The sequence below is a fragment of the Hypanus sabinus genome, chromosome 19, assembly GCF_030144855.1.
Source record: "Hypanus sabinus isolate sHypSab1 chromosome 19, sHypSab1.hap1, whole genome shotgun sequence".
NCBI lineage: Eukaryota > Metazoa > Chordata > Chondrichthyes > Myliobatiformes > Dasyatidae > Hypanus > Hypanus sabinus.
The window spans coordinates 71,784,279-71,797,203 of NC_082724.1; the positions used below are offsets into that span (position 1 = coordinate 71,784,279).

The following is a 12,925-nucleotide window of genomic DNA, read 5'->3' on the forward strand; positions in this document are numbered from 1 at the left end:
GGCAGTAAAACTATTGTATATTATATAGTATACAACTATATGTTGTATATGCACTGATGTCATCTTGTGCATCTACAGAACATATTTTTTTATTATCTGTTAATATTATTGTGTTTTCTGTGCTGTATGCAATATATGTACAGTACTGTGATTTTCATCTTGGTCCTAGAGAAATGCTGTTTCATTTAACTGTATACATGTATGCAGCTGAATAACAATAAACTTGAAATTTGGGACCAGTTCTGTTGGTTTCAATGGTAGACACAGCATAATTGTACCCTTAAAGCTGGGAGGTCACATTTTTTGTAAACCGGGTCCAGGAAAATACTGGGTGAGATGACAGCAAATTGCAGGAGAATGGATGTAGACTGGCAAGGGAATGATTATTTGTATCTATATTTGAACTGAGATGTGCATTTACTAACAGACTTAAGATTTTTAGGACAGAAGAAATGTACAATAATCTAGAAATAAGGCAATAACCAAAATATGGGCTTAAAACTCAGCTTTGGCTTTGTACTTCAATGCTGCTCAAGATGTCATGATGCCCTAATACTATAACCCTTATTCTGGAATGACTTCAAATTCTGTTGCACAAGCTTGTAAACATTTTCCACCTGCAGACTCTGGCTGTGATCTGCACCAGCATTCTTCATTTTGCCAGACTTAATCTTTTTCCCAAGCTGGATTAGAGATTAAAGGAAGCAAAGGCTTTGAAATGTACCAGTCGTAGTCTGAAACATATTACAATTCTGCATTTGAAGAGTTGAGACATTTCAAAGTGATAAACGCACTATTTGTTTTTATACACAAAAGACTACATAGAAAATTGAGGTTATGTAAAAAGGGCAATATGAAAAATTAATAACTCAAAAGAAATAGCAAGTTTTTGTGCATGTGTGGGAATATAACAAAAGGTCAAAAAGGGAAATATTGGCTGTGAGTTTGTTTTTTTAAGTTTATGCTGACTTTTATAGATATCTGACATTGACTCCTTGAATGTCAGTCTTCATCTGAGCAGATTGGTGTTAATCTCCTGGGGCTCCTTCATTCAGCTGCCTTGACCCTCCAGCAGCTTAACTGGAGATACTGTGTACCAAGATATCACCAGGATAAGACTAGTCAGAAAAGAAATGAACATTTCATTATTATAAATAACTACACAACTTGTAACAAAATCTATCTTGTATTTATACCATGTTATTATTTTTATTAATGTATTCCTATTTGTGCTTATAAAAGACTGGTTTATATGACAAGGCTTCACAAAACCCCACTCACTTTATATTGATAGTCTGTGCAGTCAGTACAAGTCTTCATACCAGGTCTTAGAAGGAGGCTGATATTGCTAGGTACAACAAATGGATATATTGGAACATAAAAACATAGTGGCAAGCCATTTAATCCTTCGAGCCTGTTCCACATTTAGTGTTCTATCTTACCTGTAGCCTGTTAGTGCTTCTTACCACTATCTTTAATTTAAAAAAGAACAAACCTTCTCTTCCTTATTTTATTCAATGGCAGTCCAATACAGTCTTACATTTTTGTTGTTAACTGGATCAACCAAACCTTTAGAACTATTTTTATTCAAAGCTTGATTTACCTCTAACAACTGGTCTGCCATTAATTGCCGTATGCAGAAATTTGTGCTTAATTTCTACAGCAACAAATTGAGAGAGCACCAGAGGGGGGTAGAGGTATTATTGCAGGATTTTGAATTGATATGTTAACAATTCCTCTCCCCCCTACATATGTTGCTCATGCTACTAAATTTCTCCATCAGATAGTTTGCTGCTCTGAATTCTAGTATCTGCAGAATCCTTTGTCTTCCTAACTTCTAGCATCCTTTGTTCCCTTTCTTCGTCACTGATACAATTGGCTATCACTTTGATCTTAGATACTTCAGTCAACAGAAATCATTTCTTTTTCAAATACGCTGCTTCTTCCCTTAATAGCTTGAAACCTTGTATAACCCTGGTTTGTGCAATCTCTTCTCGTAAAGCTGAGTTGAGCTGACTGACAGCCGGTAGTTCTATGGGGACATGAGCCTGGCAACATACCTTTCTGTTTTTGTTATTTCTTAGAATTAGTTTTTCATTGCCTTTGGAGACTGAAGAGAACATTTTTAGAACCCTTTCTCACAGAGTTTTATTTTTAACCTCTTTAAGCTACTGTCAGGAGATTATTGGACAGAGGAGGGTACAGAGCACAGAGGGTTGTGCTTGATGGTTGCACGAAAAGCAACTCACCCCAACAGCTTCTGATTGCTGCACTCCCTCAGGGCTCTACCCAGCTGTTCGCTGAGTAGCCTTTGAACTTCCAGCTCTTGGATCCATCTGCATCCAGTACACTTTGCTCAGCAGTTCTTTGAACTGAGGTCCAGATCAGGCAGACCTCAGTCAAATTTCATGAGAGATCAAAACAAAGCTGAAAATGCTGAATACCATAGCCATAGCAACAACTGTAACCCCCTACTATTTTAGCCCTGTTTGTGTGATTACTTGTACAGATTTAATGCTAAGTATAACGTAAACATTGCTGCTTCCATTTATTGCCACATCCAATGTACCCAGCATACAGTACATAGGTAAGGAAAGCAATTCTTGGTTAGAAAAACACTCACTATTCTTAAAAGGGAAATACAAAACAATTACATAAAACACCAGCAACACACACAAAATGCTGGTGGAACGCATCAGGCCAGGCAGCATCTATAGGAAGAAGTACAGTTGACGTTTCGAGCTGAGACCCTTCGTCAGGACTAACTGAAAGAAAAGTTAGTAAGAGATTTGGAAGTAGGAGGGGGAAATCCAAAATGATAGGAGAAGACAGGAGGGGCTGGGGTGAAGCTAAGAGCAGGAAGGCTGATTGGCAAAAGAGGTACAGAGCTGGAGAAGGGAAAGGATCATGGGACGGGAGGCCTCAGGAGAAAGAAAGGGGGAGGGGAGCACCAGAGGGAGATGGAGAACAGGCAGACACACACACACACACACACACACACACACACACACACACACACACACACACACACACACACACACGCACACACACACACAAAACCACAGATAAATTAACAAATAATAAGGTGCATTTATGACACAAGTTAAAAAGAAGGCAGTATAACACTATTGGCGCTTCATACGTGATACCTGGGTGGTGGCAGGGAGTTCAGTAGTTTTACTGGTGGAAGAAGCTCTTCTTTGGTGTCACACAAATGGCTTTATATTCCATGAGTAATCCCATTCTGCCTTCCTCATTGTGTGGGAAAGCACAGATCTTGTTGACCTGAGAGCTGTCTTATTCCTTGATCTGAAGGCAGCAGCTTGATGTCTCAGGCATGCTTGGATCTCTTCTGTCGGCCATGGCCTTTGATTTGCCCTCACACAGATATGTTGAACAATGGTGATACCCTCGATGTAGCCAGTCACAGATCTCACATATCCATTGATATTAACGCGATGGTCACAGGTAGCCACCTCCCTGAATGTGTTTTAGTCCATGCTTTCAAAACAGTCCCACAATGATGAGATTGCTGCTTCTGGCCAGGTCTTTATCTCCCTTTGAACAGGTTTGACTCGTTTAATTAGTGGGCTGTATGCAGAAGTTAGCAAAACAGATAGGTGGTCAGAGCGTCTGAGATGGGGGTGGCAAGCAGTTTGGTATGCACCACGGATCTGAAACAACATCTAAAATAATCCAGGTCTAGTGCTGAAAGTTTGCTCTCGATTTGACCATTTATTTAGCTATGCTGTACTAGTGAATCTACAACTACACTGGGTAGCACAGCAGCGTAGTAGTTAGTGTAATGCTGTTACAGTGCCAGCAACTGGGGTTCAATTCTGCCACTGACTGTAAGGTGTTTGTATGTTCTGTGTGTGTTTCCTCCCACATTCCAAAGGAATATAGGTTAATTGGTCAGGTGGATGTAACTGGGCAGTGTTGGCTCATTTGGCAGGAAGATCCTGTTGCTGTGCTGTATCTCTAAATTACATAATGGAAATTTAACCTTTTTGTAGAGAGTGGACAAATCCAATCTTGGAACCCTGCCAAGTTCTCCAGTCATCAGCAAACCGGTGGAAGTTGATTTATAGCCTCACTGGTTCCAGTTCAATCCTGCATAGATTTTGCATTTCTCCTTGTGACCCTGTAGGTTTCTGCCAGCTATTCTATTATCACCCACATTGCTAGGACAAGCAGATTGGAATAGACTGTCCCAGTTGGAATGATGTTGCACGCACAATGTAGCTGATACTAACGAGGTGAAGAGGTTAGTGGATTTGACAGAAACGTTAATGTTGGTTATCTTATCCTTCCAATGAATGAAAAGGATTTAGCACATTCAGCATGTACCATTAGAGAAATAGGCCAGATCTTTCTGAAATGAGAATGAACCATTTTAAAAATTATTTTAATGCTTAATGAGATGCATGGAACCATTCTGAATCAGAGAGCTTGATTGGTATTCGCAGAGAAAGCCACACGCTGTCGAGTATCTGAACCTAACGTGGCAAGTTCAGCAGACAAATCTAGCTCATTTTAGAATGGCAGATCACTGAGAATTCATAACACACTCCCTATTCGCTCATTTACACACTTCTCCAGCAAGATCCAGTTATTATGTCAAGCTAACTATGATTCCCATGATTCTCTGTAAATAAGAAGTGATTAGATTCTATAAGTACATTTCATGGATTGTTCCACAATTTACTTCCACTTAATTGATTCTTTTTTTCTCCTTTCTCTGAACATATACTATCACTCACCTTCTCAAAGTGATTGATGTATTACTAGCTACTCTGAGAATTGGAAGCACTGGAGTCTTTGCATTAAGTACAGCTTTATTACTTACGTTCTCCATATACGTCGCACCGTCGTAAAACACCAGCTGACTATCATGTTTGGAAAAGTTGTGCTTCAAAGGACTTTCCTAGAAAATAAGCATTTAACTTTGTTGATCAAAGTCTGGACCACAGTGTGTGAGATTGCTTTCATGTACAAGGAAAAAATATATAACACTCCACTGGATACCCGAGTTTAAAAAGCAAGCTGACCTGAATAGCAGCCAAGCTGCAGCACGAATCCTTGCTGTGCACTCACCATAAGTGTACAACAGATCGCTTCAGTGCTCTTTCAGAAGGGAGGGAGGCAAAAGCCAGGAAATTATAAGGCCTGTATTCAAGTTGACAAAACGATAGAATCCATTTGCTAAGGATGTGGTTTAGGGGTATTTGGCCTTAAAATAGGCCAAAGTCAGCAGGGTTTACTTAAGGGGAAATCTTGTCTGACAAATCTGTTAAAATCTTTGAGAAATACAGGCATGATAGACAAGGGAGAGTCAGTGGATGTTGTTTACTTAGATTTTAAGAAGGCCTTTGATACGACGCTGCACATGAGTCAGTCCCGAGTATTACAGGAAAGATATTAGCATGGACAGAAGAGATACAGAAGGCAAAGAATAGGAATAAAGGAAGTCTTTTCATGTTCACTGCCAATGATTAATGGCGTCCTGGAGGGATTGGTATTGTGTTTGCTACGTTTCATGTTATATGTTAATGATCTGGAAGACAGGTGATTGTAGATGATATAATGTTACACGGAGGGCAGGTAGTGTTGAGGAAGCAGGGAGACTGCAGAAGGATTTGGACAGATTAGGAGAATGGACAAAGAAGTGGCAGATGGAATACAGCACAGGGTCATGCATTTTATTAGAAAGAATAATTTTCTAAATGGGGAGAAATCAGGAGTGCTAAGGAACTTGTAGTCCTGGTACAGGATTCCCTAAAGGTTAACTTGCAGGCTGAGTCAGTTGTAAGGAAGCCAAATGCAATTTTAGCAATCACTTTCACAGGACTAGAATTTAAAAGCAAGTATGTAATGCTGAGGTTTTATAAGGCATTGTCCAGCATGAATTTGAAGTACTGTGAGTAGTTTTGGGCCCATATCTAAGGAGGGATGTGGTGACATTGGAGATGGTCAAGAGGAATTTTATGAGAATGATCCCAGAAATGAAAGGATTAACATATGAGGAACATTTCATTGCTCAGGACCTGTACTCACTGGAGTTTAGAAGAATTGGCGAAGGGGGGGGGGGGGAGGCATTGAAATTTATCAAATATTGAAGGGCCTAGATAGATTTCTTCCAGGTATTCTATTATCACCCACATTGCTAGGACAAGGAGAGTAAGTTTCCTACAGTGGTGAAATCCAGGACCAAAGGGTACAGCCTCAGAGTAGCAAGATCTCCCTCTAAAACAGAGATGAGGAAGAATTTCTTTGGAAAGGGGGTGTGAATCAGTGGAATTTTCTTCCACAGATGGTTGTAGAGGCTAAGTCAATGAGTATATTAAATATGGAGGTGGATAGGTTTTTGTTTAGTAAGGGCATCGAAGGTTACGGGTAGATGGCTGGAGAATGGTTCTGAGAGGGGGAGCACTCTCAATGAGCTGAATAGGCTAATTCTTCTCCCGTGCCTTATGATCATCCTAGTCACTTACTATCCTAAGTGGCCCACCCATACTAGACTATATTTTAGAAGATAAAGTTAAGGATTGTCCATTGCAAATTTAAAAACATATAAATCTAATAGATATTTATGAAAAATAAATAATTCATTATTGATGGCAAGAAAGCATAATTCACCAAGAAAATGTAGTGTTTATGCTGGACTTTGAATACCTTCTGATAAACTGTGACATTTCAGGGGAAAGTAAATTTTTCAGTAATCACTGGATACAAAGATTGTGTGGCAAATTTCTCAAGAAAAGCTATGTATTAGGCCAAACGGTACATGGTTCCAATTGTCATAGCTGATATTCACATTTCACATTTCAGTGAATATTTAACAGATTCTTCATTAGTTGTGAATCTATGGTTGTCAACTCCAGCGAGGAATTGATCATTTAACACTTAGAAAACAGATTTAGTGCAGAGAAAATTCTGATGGAGATTTCAAGTATTAATTTTCCAGTCTATTTAATTTTCATTATGGTCGTTATATAGGTGCTTAGGTGCAAAATTTCCAGAAGACTATATTTACATATTCAATTCATTATTGAATTCATCAAAGCACTGATTCATCACTGCACAGCACAGAAACAGGCTCCTCATCCAATCACATCGAAGTTGACCTTTTTATCCATTTCTTATTTTTGAATCCCTAATATGGGAAAAAGACAATGAATATTTACCCTGTCTATGCCAAAGTAACTGTAACATTCATAGCAATTCAGGAAAAGATTGCAATGTCTACAGTAACTCTTGTTTCTCTTGACACAGCAAATGGATCATAAGTTCTAAAGGTTATGTTTTTGTGTGTCTCTGTCTCCATTCAGCCTTCAGCTTACTTGACATGGTTAAATTTCACCCTCTCTTATCGGCCTTGATAGATGTAGATGCTGACACGTGATGTATATAAGATTCAGGTGGTACCACTTTATGAATTATGTGATCAACTATTCTTTATATTGTGAAGACTGTTTCAGAGACGATGATAAAAGGACATTCCTGGCCTGCTTTTGGGGAGAATCTCTATGTCTTTGAGGAAAAACTTCACAAGAAAACTAGACCTATGGACAAAGAGAGAGAATGTAATATGGAAACAGATGGGGAGTTACCTGGGTTAGCAGAACCAACACGGTAGGCATGACCTCATTTGGCTGTCTTATTCAACTGCTCTTTATCCTAACTCAGGAACTGCCACACTAGTATTTATGGGAAACCATGAGGATCATTTCTGGAGTACAGAGACCAAGAGAGCCCAAGTGACTCTTTTGAGTTATGCCACATTTAACTTTCTAATGCGCAAGGAAAAATTTCTTCCTTGTAGAACTCTTCCACTGTCACCCAACTACTGAAATCTCACAACCCAAACTGAGACATACTCTAAGCCCACAGACGAATGGCACCTTTGGCTTCCTGATCTCTTTTGGCTGGTTGCCAACATTGCAAACGGCAACATAATAAACACTGATGGAAGAACTCATCGAGCTGAGCAGCCTCTGTGGAAGGAGAATGAATCGTACTGACGTGCACTTTCGTCCAGAAATGTTGACAACTTCTTTCCATCCACTCCACCCTAGCCCCTACCCACAGTTGCTGCTCAACCCACTGAGCTCTTCATGAGTCTTTGCTCCAGATTCCAGCGTCTACAGCTCTGAAGCTGATCTAACAATGAAATTCCAGACTTTAACCTTCCAGGGCAGGCCAAAAAGGAGGTGGCCACCCACTCCACACGTAGTGTAGAACACGAGAATTGCTCCAAATCGTAACTACGGGCTCCCAAATCAGACTGAACAATAGTGAGAGATCCATTCCTGGTGGAGTCACAAATATTCCTACTCCCTTACTGAAAGATATAGAATGCAAGCTTTTCTGTCTTTCCTCAGCCATTTCTCAGGATTCTTTAGCAGGGATCAGTCCACCATTAAAAATGTTTAACTTCATTGTTTTTACAAAATTCATGTGGAAATGGGGCTCTTCATAACACCCACTGTTTCCCCTCCCACTCCGGCAAACATTTATTTGAAAGTAAGCTGTTTTTGGAATTGCTCTATTTAATCAAAGTGATTAAAATGAGGCCTTTGTTGATTATTGCTCATTTATTTGTAACAATATTGGGGGCTTCTTGTTTGGGGCATGCAATGATGGAACTAGGTGAGTTTCAATTCCACTAACATGGCTAATTTGTGCCACTGGTATAATTTACAATAAATACAATTTACAATATAGTGGATTGTAAAGGCCAGTCTTCAGAGGCAGCAACAAATACTTCCATGTGAAGTAATTGCTGAACTCAATTAACCAGTCAACGTGAGTAACAACCACACAGTTTCCCATGAGGTGGCGCGGCATGGCAGCAGCGGCCTTTCAGACCTGGTGTTACTTTAATTTAATTTTCTATTTGAAGTTTGAATACACAACTTTTGATTAGGGCACATGGATAACAGAGCGGCTATCTACCATCGCCAGATACTACTACAATACAGAGATCGTCCAAAAACAAACCTTCACAAAGATCTGCTGGCTGAATTACACGACCTCGGCTTGCAGAGGGGAACGGGCCTACAATCCTCAGAGTCGCCTGATGCTGGTAGCCGGTGAAGGAGACGTCACAAGCGGTGTGCGAGGAAGTGGAAGCGAGGCAAGCGGGCAGGGGTCCGTGTCAGGCAAAAAACAAACCCTCGCCGGCTGGCTCTCCTGTCCATTCTGCTCTCCAATGTCCGCTCCCTGGACAATAAATTGGACTACATCCGACTCCAAGGAAATACTTGTTGGGAGTGCAGAGTCTGCTGTGCGCACGATTTTATAGAAACATGGCTCACTGATGGAATTTCGGACACTGCCATTCAGTTAGACGGGCTCGCCTTGCTTCGAGCGGATAGGGACGCAGCTCTCTCCGGTAAGACCCGCTGTGGTGGTGTGTGTATTTACATCACCACAGAATGGTGTAGGAACTCTGTGCTGGTTTCCAGACACTGCTCATCGCTGGTGGAGTTTGTGGCTGTTAGACGCAGACCATTTCATTTGCCACGGGAATTCACCTCTGTCCTTATATTCAGTGTGTACATTCTCCCCAGCGCTAATGTTAAGGAGGAGCCCTGTGAACTGTACGGGGCTATTAGTGAACTGCAGAACCACACCCTGATGGACTATTTATTGTCGCCAGTGATTTTAACCACGCAAACCTTAAGTCAGTGCTCCCCAAATTCCACCAGTATGTGGACTTTGCAACGAGAGGGGAGAATGTGTTGGACCTGGTTTACACAAACATCCCCGACGCGTACCGGGCAGAGCCCCGCCCCCACCTCGGTTACTCAGACCACATCTCTGTTATGCTAATCCCAGCATACAGACCAATTGTCAGGCGCTTCAGACCAGTTCAGAAGCAGGTGAAAACCTGGCCAGCAGGAGCCATCTCTGCTCTTCAAGACTGCTTTGAGGACACTGACTGGCACATGTTCAGGGAGGCTGCAACCGATGGCGACTCTACCAACTTAGAGGAGTACACAGCATCAGTGACCAGCTACATCAGCAAGTGCATTGATGATGTTACTCTGTCCAAGACCATCACTATACGTGCCAACCAGAAGCCATGGATGACCGCAGAGGTGCGTGCGCTGCTGAAGACCCGCAACTCCACCTTCAGAGCAGGGAACAAGGCAGCCCTAACAACAGTGAGGGCCAAACTGTCCCGGGCCATCAGAGGGTGTGGTGAACTATGTGCCTGTCTGGACACGCCCCCTGCTGACTGCTCCTGTGGCTCCTCCCACAGGCCCCTGTATAAAGGCGATCTGAGGCCTGACGCTCGGCCTCAGTCTCCAGGACATAGTATGATGGACACTCACTCCTGGTTCCTTCTTCCAGTCAATAAAAGCCGATATCTCGCCTTACGTCTTAGTGTGAGTTATTGATGGTGCATCAAGTTTATTGACTGGATGGTTTTAAAACATGGAGACCGTGGTGGTCACGACAGGCCAGATCACGACGCCAACCTCCAACGATTTCTCCAAGTGGCCGCAGCTCTGAACCTTACTTATAACAGGGACAAGTGTGTGTTTGGAACCACCCGCCTTGCTATACTTGGGTATGTCGTGGAAAACGGGGTTATTGGCCCTGATCCCGAACGTATGCGCCCCCTGTTAGAACTCCCTCTTCCCACCACCCTCAGACGGTGCCTGGGTTTCTTTTCCTATTACGCCCAATGGGTCCCCCATTACGCAGACAAGGCACGCCCCCTGGTCAAGTCTACCTCGTTTCCCCTCTCTGCTGAGGCCCGCGCGGCCTTCAGCTGCATTAAAGAGGACATTGCCAAAGCTACGATGCATGCGGTGGACGAGACCGCTCCCTTCCAAGTAGAGTGTGACGCCTCCGATTTCGCTCTGGCTGCTACCCTCAATCAGGAAGGCAGACCAGTAGCATTCTTTTCTCACACCCTCCAAGGCTCCGAAATTCGGCAATCCGCGGTGGAGAAAGAAGCCCAGGCCATAGTGGAGGCTGTTAGGCACTGGAGGCACTATCTTGCTGGCAAAAGGTTCACCTTGCTGACCGACCAGCGCTCGGTTGCGTTCCTGTTCAGCAACCAACAGCGGGGCAAAATCAAAAATGATAAGATTTTGCGGTGGAGAATAGAACTCTCTACCTACACCTATGATATCCTGTACCGGCCTGGCAGACTCAATGAGCCCCCTGATGCCCTATCCCAGGGAATGTGTTCTAGCGCACAGCTCGACCAGCTGTACACCCTTCATGCACAACTTTGCCATCCGGGGGTCACCCGATTTTACCATTTTGTGAAAGCTCGGAACCTGCCATACTCCCTGGAGGACCAGGACGATGACCAGGGACTGCCAAATTTGCGCTGAGTGCAACCGCACTTCTACCGTCCTGACACGGCGCAACTTGTCAAGGCCACCCGCCCTTTTGAACGACTGAGTGTTGACTTTAAGGGCCCCCTTCCCTCCACCGACTGCAATGTCTATTTTCTCAGTGTTATCGACGAGTACTCACGGTTCCCCTTTGCCATCCCCTGCCCTGACACCACTGCCACGTCCGTCATAAAAGCCCTGCGCCAGCTTTTCACTCTGTTCGGGTATCCCTGCTATATCCACAGTGATAGAGTGAGTGAGGAGCTGCGCCAGTACTTGCTAGCTAGGGGCATTGCTACCAGTCGGACCACGAGTTATAATCCCCGGGGTAATGGCCAGGTGGAGCGGGAGAATGCCACAGTGTGGAAGGCCACACTTTTAGCCCTTAAGTCAAAAGGGTTGCCGGTCTCTCGATGGCAGGAGGTCCTCCCTGAGGCACTGCACTCTATCCGCTCTCTGTTATGTACGTCCACCAATGCCACCCCTCACGAACGCCTATTCTCTTTTCCCAGGAAGTCTGTCACTGGGACCACTCTACCAGTTTGGCTGACGTCCCCGGGGCCAGTGCTGCTCCGGAAACATGTGAGGAGCAATAAATACTCCCCGCTGGTAGAGAGGGTTCACCTTCTACATGCGAACCCCCAGTATGCTTACGTGGTCTTACCTGATGGGCGGGAGGACACGGTCTCCATCCGCGACCTGGCACCCGCAGGTGCAGCAGACCACTACCCTGAAGGCTCTCCGGTAACTATGAACCCTGCTCCAGAGGTGACACCGTGCTCACCAGGCCCTACACAGACTCCTCACGACACTTGTATACCGGGCGTTTCGTACGCATTTATACCAGGCGCCTCGCACATGCGTGAGGGATCACCGGCGCCTAGTGGGCAGGAACAAGCGCAACCTCCGTCCCCTGTGCAATCACCAATGTTGCCGGCATCCATGCGATCACAGCCGGTGCTACGTAGATCGCAGCGACAGATTCGACCACCTGATAGACTTGACTTGTAAGAAACTTCGCCACATGGGGACTCTTTCAAACAAAGGGGGGGTGAATGTGGTGAACTATGTGCCTGTCTGGACATGCCCCCTGCTGACTGCTCCTGTGGCTCCTCCCACAGGCCCCTGTATAAAGGCGATCTGAGGCCTGACGCTCGGCCTCAGTCTCCAGGACATAGTATGATGGACACTCACTCCTGGTTCCTTCTTCTAGTCAATAAAAGCCGATATCTCGCCTTACGTCTCAGTGTGAGTTATTGATGGTGCATCAGAGGGGCAAAGTCTGCACATGCCCAGCAAATCCACAGTCACTTCCAGGACAGCGGCGACACACAGCACGTGTGGAAGGGCATTCAGGACATCACCAATTACAGGACAACATCACCTGACTGTGCAGGTGTTGCCTCCCTCCCAAATGCGCTGAATAAATTTTACGCTCGGTTTGAGGCGGAAAATGACATGGTGGCGAGGAAGTCCACCCCTCCTGCAAATGACCAGGTGCTGTGTCTCACCATGGCCAATGTGAGAAGAACCCTGAGCAGGGTCAGCCCACGGAAGGCTGC

At 44.1% G+C, this 12,925-nt stretch overlaps 2 protein-coding genes across 4 annotated transcripts in view; one reads left to right on the forward strand and one right to left on the reverse strand.

Moving 5' to 3' along the window:
* Positions 1–7,753, forward strand: part of LOC132378043 (kelch domain-containing protein 8B-like) — a 179,215-nt gene extending 171,462 nt beyond the window's left edge. Inside the window, exon 5 of the mRNA XM_059944691.1 lies at positions 7,472–7,753. Within this exon, the coding sequence (XP_059800674.1) occupies positions 7,472–7,539 (68 nt within the window). The 3' untranslated portion in view covers positions 7,540–7,753. The remainder of the gene's footprint in view (positions 1–7,471) is intronic.
* The window catches only part of LOC132378044 (uncharacterized protein C3orf84-like), a 30,303-nt gene that overhangs the window by 5,541 nt on the left and 11,837 nt on the right, over positions 1–12,925 (reverse strand). For 2 of the 3 annotated variants that reach the window (XM_059944694.1, XM_059944692.1), the window contains exon 3: positions 4,850–4,927. The exons of the other annotated variant lie outside the window; for it this stretch is intronic. In XM_059944694.1, coding sequence (XP_059800677.1) covers positions 4,850–4,927 — 78 coding nt within the window. The remainder of the gene's footprint in view (positions 1–4,849; positions 4,928–12,925) is intronic. 3 annotated transcript variants of the gene reach the window in all.